Source organism: Manacus vitellinus, unplaced genomic scaffold (genome assembly GCF_001715985.3).
Source record: "Manacus vitellinus isolate BGI_N305 unplaced genomic scaffold, ASM171598v3 scaffold_27_pilon, whole genome shotgun sequence".
NCBI classification, from domain to species: Eukaryota; Metazoa; Chordata; class Aves; order Passeriformes; family Pipridae; genus Manacus; species Manacus vitellinus.
Window position 1 is genome coordinate 9,511,483 of NW_021940039.1, and position 7,181 is coordinate 9,518,663.

At 51.2% G+C, this 7,181-nt stretch overlaps 1 protein-coding gene across 1 annotated transcript in view; it reads right to left on the reverse strand.

Annotated features, from left to right (window-relative positions):
- Positions 1 to 6,200, reverse strand: part of LOC108640011 (histone-lysine N-methyltransferase EHMT1) — a 10,332-nt gene extending 4,132 nt beyond the window's left edge. The window contains exons 1-2 of the mRNA XM_018074408.3: positions 6,156 to 6,200; positions 5,959 to 6,045 (exon numbers count right to left, since the gene is read on the reverse strand). Of these exons, the coding sequence (XP_017929897.1) occupies positions 5,959 to 6,045; positions 6,156 to 6,190 (122 nt within the window). The 5' untranslated portion in view covers positions 6,191 to 6,200. The remainder of the gene's footprint in view (positions 1 to 5,958; positions 6,046 to 6,155) is intronic.
- Between the last annotated feature and the right edge of the window lie 981 nt (positions 6,201 to 7,181).

Sequence of the window (7,181 nt, forward strand, 5' to 3'; positions counted from 1 at the left end):
CCCTTCCCCAGCCTGGTTGCCCTTCTCTGGACCTGCTCCAGCCCCTCCATGTCCTTCCTGAGCTGAGGGGCCAGAGCTGGGCACAGCACTCCAGGGGTGGCCTCACAGGGGCAGAATCCCCTCCCTGCTCCTGCTGCCACACTGTTCCTGAGCCAGGCCAGGATCCATTGGCCCTCTTGGCCACCTGGGCACCCCTGGCTCATGTTCAGCTGCTGTCAGTCAGCACTCCCAGGTCCTTCCTGCCTGGCCCTGTCCCCCCACTCTGTCCCCAGCCTCTAGATGCTCAAGCTTGGGTTTAAACACCTCTTTCTGGGAAGAGGGAAAGAAAGGGGTCCAGCCCAGCCACAGATGGCAACCACAGCCTCAGCAGTGCTGGTCAGCCCTGAGCTACCCGGGCAAACAGAGCTCTGCCAGCTTAAACCTGGCTCCAGACTCCAGCTTTTCAGGGCAACACTTTCAATATTAAAAATGAAGTCTTACTTCCAACAGAATTTATATTTTTCCTGAGAACTATGTTTCCATTTGCAAATCTCTTTGTTGGCCAAGATCAACACATTAACCAAATTCTACTCACGTTCCTGGTCAGACTCAGGCTCTCCCACAACCCCTGCAGTGCTTGTGCTGTTCACATCCCAAAGCAAAAGGTTTGTGTCTGCCCTTCCTGTTATTTCCAGACTATCCTGACCAATTACAAAGGCTTCATACCTTAAAAAGGTTTGTTTTAAAAAAGTCTTAGGTCTAACCTAACCTGACAGGATCCCTGGAAGGATTTTTGGCTTCTTTCTCAGTCCCTCTTGAACCAGAATAAATCCAAGCTGTGATCCCAGCTACAACCACCTTGCTGTGAAACCAGGTACGAGGCAGTAACGAGCAGGTCCTCCAAGGAGCTTGAAGCAGAAGCTGCTTAGGCTGGGCTTGCTGAGAAGGATTAAATACCCCCCTCAGAGAGGTGTTTGGTGTGGTGCAAACCCTCTTGTTGCAGGGGTCACCACATCTGTCTCCATTTTAAACAGTTTTGGACTGTTATGGTTCGACCCTTCCTGTCCTGACCTGCTTGTGATCAAAGTAAGAGACACAGAGGAGATGACAAAGAAGCAACAGCACAGCAGGTTTTCAAGTGTCCAAGGCCAGGTTGGACAGGGTTTGGAGCAACCTGGTCTAGAGGAAGGTGTCCTGCCCATGGCAGGGGGTGGAACCAGATGATCTCTAAGGTCCCTTCCAACCCAAATCAGTCTGGGATTCTATGATTTTGGCATGTAAGTCTTCCCAGCCTGCAATAAAACACTAATTAATTATAAGCAAAGGATTCACACTAGGAATAAATATTATCTAATATAAAGATAAATATAAACATTCTTTGCAGCATCAACAGAATTCCACGCCCAGCAACCACACTCACACTCCTCTGCAGCTCTGAGGCACATTCCAAGTGTTAACCAAGCATCTCCAATCCCCCTGTGGCTCAAGGCAGCATTTAACTGTGAGATGGGGAGGAGCAGAGCCACGAAACACGAACCTGGAGAGGACCCACAGGCTCTGTGCTGAGGGATCATTTGGCTGCAGTTCCCAAGCCTGAGTGATGTGGCCAAGCTGCTCTGCCAGAGCAGAGGCTGCAGCCACACATGAGCCTCCTGTTTGCCCTCCCTGCATCCTGTTATTTATAAAGCACTCCTGTAAGGCTGCAGCATTACTGGAAATCACAAGCTCCTTGGTGACCTGAAGCAGAGGAAGGTGATGGCCAGAGAGGGAGGAAAATGGTTGTGGCCTGGCCCAGCAGCAGCTGAGAAGAGCTGAATAATGCTGGCCAGAGAGGCTCCCTGCTCAGGGACAGCCACGGCAGGTTTAGAATTCCATGAAATAAAATACCACAATCTAATTAAAAATTGTTGGTTTGATGCTCCATTAAAGACTATTCCTGTGACTCATTTCCTTTCCAAGACTGTTTACAGATACAAATGGTTCCCTGATTTTCCAGGTCCAAAGTCAGGGAAGGATGTGCAAGAGGTACCCAAAAAAAGGGAGGGAGCATCAGCCCCTTTATTTAAGAACTCCTGTGGTCAAGCCAGAGTCTTTCTTCCCAGCAAGATGTTCAGCACAGTGATGGCAAATAACTCCATCCCAGAGCTTTATACGGGCACTCATCACCACTCAATCAGGTTGATTGAGGACTCGACTTAGGCTGGAATTGATGATCTTGGAGGTCTTTTCCAACCTTAACATTCTGTGATCAGAGCACAATCCAGGGAAAAATCAAGAGCAATAAGAATTCAGTCCACAGGCTCCAGTGTTTTCCATGGGATGTGGGAGACAGGACACCTGGGGCTTCTCTGGCTGAAGGTGTGGCTAAAACACCTGCTTTGATGCAGATCTTCCTAAGCATCACTGTAAAAGAAATTAAATATCCAAAACCCACTCAGTGGATGCGAAAGGAACAGACCAGATCCTCACAAACCTCTGGTTTCTGCATCCCACTAATTCCCAGGCTCTCCAACAAAAGCCAGCTCCAGCTGGGCCATTTCCAGAACGAGCAGTTCCACCACCTACCAACTAAGGATGAACAGAACAGATCCAACACAACCCACAGCAACATCAGCAACAGGGTGAGCAACAGCAGCTTCTGAGCAGCAACAGATCTGGAGGCCAGGGAGAAACCTGCACACAAACACCCCCCTGAGCATCTGCAGAGCCTCCCATCTCCATGGGAGCCCAGCAGGGCTGGGAGGTGACACTGCCACGTGTCCCTCACTGAGCTGCTGCTTCCAGGATGCACTGAAGGGTCCCCAGGCTGGTACAGAACCACAGAATCATCCAGGTTGGGAGAGACCTTCGAGATCATTGAGTCCAACCATCAATCCAGCACTACCACAATCACCCCTAAACCATGTCCCCAGGTGCCCCATCCAGACACCTTTGGAACACTTCCAGAGATGGTGACTCCACCACCTCCCTGGGCAACTTCTTCTAAAACCTGACCACTCTTTCCACAAAAAATCTTTACTAATATCTGATCTGAACCTCCCCTGGTGCAAGTTGAGCCTATTTCCCCATGTCCTTTCACTTGAGACATGGCAGAAGAGCCTGACCTCCCCCAGTTTCCCCCTCCTGTCAGGGAGTTGCAGAGTCAGAAGGTCCCCCCTGAGCCTCCTTTTCTCCAGGCTGAGCCCCCCCAGCTCCCTCAGCTGCTCCTGCTGCTCCAGCCCCTTCCCAGCTCCGTTCCCTTCCCTGGACATGCTCCAGCCCCTCACTGTCTATTTTGTCATGAGGGGCCCAGAACTGGGCACAGCCCTCGAGGTGCCTCAGCGGTGCCAGCACAGGGACGGGCACGGCCCTGGGCCTGCTGGGCACATTATTCTTGATACAGGTCAAGATGCTCTTGGCCTTCTTGGCCACCTGAGCACACCTGGGCTCATGTCACCAGTTGACCAGCAACTCCAGGGCCTTTTTCAGCTTTCCAGCCTGAAGCATTCCATGGGGTTGTTGTGACCCAAGGGCAGGACCCAGCACTTGGCCTTGTTGGAACCTCAGCCCATTGGCCTCAGCCCATGGATCCAGCCTGTCCAGATCCCTCTGCAGAGCCTTCCTGCCATTCCACCCTGCTGGATGTCATCTGTGACCTGCTGAGGGTGCACTCGATCCACTTGTCCAGATCTCATCAATGAAGATGATAAACAGGGCCAGCCCCATTCCTGAGCCCTGGGGAACCCCACTGGTGACTGGTCCCAGCTGGATGTAGCTCTGTTCCCCTCTCTGGGCCCAGCCACCAGCCAGCTTTTCACCCAGTGACCAGTTCCCTTGTCCAGGCCATGAGCAGCCAGTTTCTCCAGGAGATGCTGTGGGAGACAGTGCCAAAGACTTTAAGTCTAGACAGACACACCCACAGCCTTTCCCTCATCTACTGAGCTGTCACTTTGTCACAGAAGGAGATCAGACTGGCCAAGCAGGACCTGCCTTTCACAATCCCATGTTGGTTGGGATCTGGACCTGCTGGGGGTTCTGGGGAGCCCTGGAGATGATGATGGGAGGACCAGGCCACCGTGCTGGCAGTGCCTGGCTCCCAGCTGCCAAACTGCTCTGAGCTCTGCTCAGGGCTCCCAGAGGGACAGTGTGCAAGCAGGAAAGGGAAAGCATTTTGGGAGTGATTACAGAGAAAAGTTGAAAGGTATCTGAGGTACAGAGCAGGCTGAAAAACAGCACATGTGTAAGGAAGGCACTTACACACAGAAACAGTCAGGACCGACCCTAAAAGTGTGGTGAGAACTATCCAGACCTGCCCCCCACCCATGAAAAGTAACAGAGTAAAGGTTACCCTTACACCAACACAATTATCCTCCCAAAGCAGAGTAACAACCACTGCACAAAGTAACTCAGGGCTCTAATCCAGATGTTCAACACAAAACACTCTTCCAGAAGAGCCAAGCCATGTGCAGGCACAGCCCCCAAGCACTGCTGGCACCAGGGCTGCTTTGCCAGAGAGGAGGAAAAGAAGAAATCACATTTACAGGTTTTTGTTCATAAAGAATCACAGGAAGGACGTCAGAGCAGCTGGACTGAGGAGAAGAGGACTTTGACTTGGTGAATGAGCAAATAGAGTTGGTGAGTGACAAAATAACATGTGAGAGTGATGGAGTCAAGGAGGAATGCACCTGGGCAAGACATAAATTAGCTCAGCTATTAGTATGCAGCTCATTTAGATAATGAAGACAGTGCCTACCACTGACAGAGTGTCAGCAGCTCCTGGCAAGGGTGGGGGGCAGAGCCAGGCTGTGGTATCTGCACCCCCTCAGCTCCATGTGCTCCACAGTGCACTGCCTGTGCTCATCACACCCCTGGGCTGCCTGTTCACTGCCTGTTCCTCCTGGGTGCTGCCATTCCAGCAGGATTTGCTAAAGTCAGGGCCTTTTTTCTTTGGGAGCAGTTCACTCACAGGCACTAGCTTGTCTCAGGGCACTGAACCAGGGCACTGGGACCTTTGGTGCTTGTGGAAAGCCCTGCATGAAGTCAGACCTGAGACGCTCCCCACAAACAGCAGGTTTTGGCCTTATCTCTAAAAAAACATTTTAGCATCTGGCAGCTCCTAACATGGAAGAAATACTTGGCCCATTCACTGCAGATTTATCTTTTCCTATATTTTTTCTTCTAAATACTGCAATAATCTTCCTCAATACCCCACCCCAATACCAAAAAGCATCAATAACTAGTCCTTAAAACCCCCAGCACCTACTTCCATGATGGGCACAAGCCCAGCCTTACTGAGAAGGTCTTAACTCACTGTGGTATTGCAATGAAGAAAACACTTCCCAAAATATTTAATAAAGTAAATTTACCACTTTAAAGCCTAAAACTGTAGGGTCCGATGGCAGGTTTTTCAGTTGACGTAAATCTGAACATTTTTGGTTTTAATTACTTTATTGAATCAGGGTTGAAACATGTGCTTCAGTGTTTTGCTGAATCAGACTAAAGCCAGAGCTGTGACACTGGAAGACCTCTGGAGAAGGCAGGATTGAAACATAAAAAGATCCCACATAAAAAAATAGTTCCAAACTGCCCTGGACATCCACAGTGACACCTGAGTTGAGCATATTTGCAGCACAATCCAAGTGTGGTTTTCCCCCATCACTTGTGTTTCTGAGGGGTCAGAGCTGAGCACAGATTTTAAAGATGGAGAGGGATGGGAAAAATTCCACCCTATGAGGAAAAGGACAAAGGGAGCAGGAAGTGGAGTCAGAACCCTCTGAGTGAGGGCAGGCAGCTTGGCTTGATACCAGTTTGATTTGTGTGAAAACCTCTCCTTACAGAGGAGGGAACCATCCTGGCCCTCGGGAAGGGATGGGTTTGGGAAGGGGTGGGTTTGGGAAGGGATAGGTTTGGGAAGGGATAGGATTGGGAAGGATGAGTTTGGGAAGGGATGGGTTTGGGAAGGGATGGCTTTGCTGAGCCAGTGGAAGCTGAACAACTCACTCGCACACGAAGGTTCCCAGCGGAATGTCCTGCATCGTTCGCACTCCCCAGCCCATCTTTTGTGTCCGGTAAAGCTGCAATCGAGTCCTGGAAGAGAGGAAACGAAGCCACACAGAGACAGACTGAATTTTCATCCAGATGAGCAAAAAACCAGCACCCTTCACCACCACACACTCACAGAGGGTTTTAATATTCACCCTCCGCTGGCATCGTGCGGATGCTCCACTCCCATCGCTGCTCTGAGCTGTGGGAAGATGCTGGGATGGGACCAGCCAGTCCCTTGTCCCTTCCCAGGTGCACAGTGGGGAAGAGGGGACAGGGCTGGATGCTCTGTGTGGTTACACCTTGATGATTTACACGTAGGAAATCAGAATCCCACCAACAGCATTTCTTTCCACCTCCCACAGGGAAGGGGGAAGGGGACTTCAGGCAGCGGAGCTGTGCAGGGAGAGGTGCCAAGGGGGAAGGCAGGGAGCTTACAGGGACTTCAGAACACCTTGTGCTCTGACCCCTCTGCCCTCTGCTGAGGCCAGTGCATTTAGCCATTCCATCATATCCAGCTGCCCTGGCTGAAAGACAAGGAAGAAACGCTGCAACTTGAAACTTCTTGGTGTAATAGCTGCTCTGTGGAATTTTACTGATGGAGTTTATAGGCAGAGAAACAATCCTGTAAGTCATTCTGCCTCGTGCTCAGCCAGAACTTGATTTAAGTGCAGGATGAACGGTCTCCAGGGCTGGGGAAGGTTTGCTCTGTCCCTGAGGGAACAGAACCCGCTCTCAGCAACGCTGTTATCGGAATAAAGTGAAATCTGATGCTCACCTTAAGTTCACCCTGTTGCTTTTTCCAGCACTTCTCTTTCCCCCACCCATTCCCTCCTGCACTGTCAGCTCAACCCATGGGCTGAATTTTCTCCTATTTGCCCAGAGCTCCTGGAGCCTTCACCAGGGCAAACCATCACAGAATATCACAGATATGGCAAGTTGGAAGGGACTCACAAGGATCATCGAGTCCAACCCTCAGTCCTGCACAGGTTCCTCCCCAGCAGTCACACCCTGTGCCCCAGAGGATCATCCAAACCCTCCTGGAGCTCTGGCAGCCTTGGGGCTGTGCCCACTGCCCTGGGGAGCCTGGTCAGTGCTCAACCAACCTCTGGGGGAAGAACCTTTGGCTGAGAACCAACCTGACCCTGCCCTGACACAGCTCCAGGCCATTCCCTGGGTGC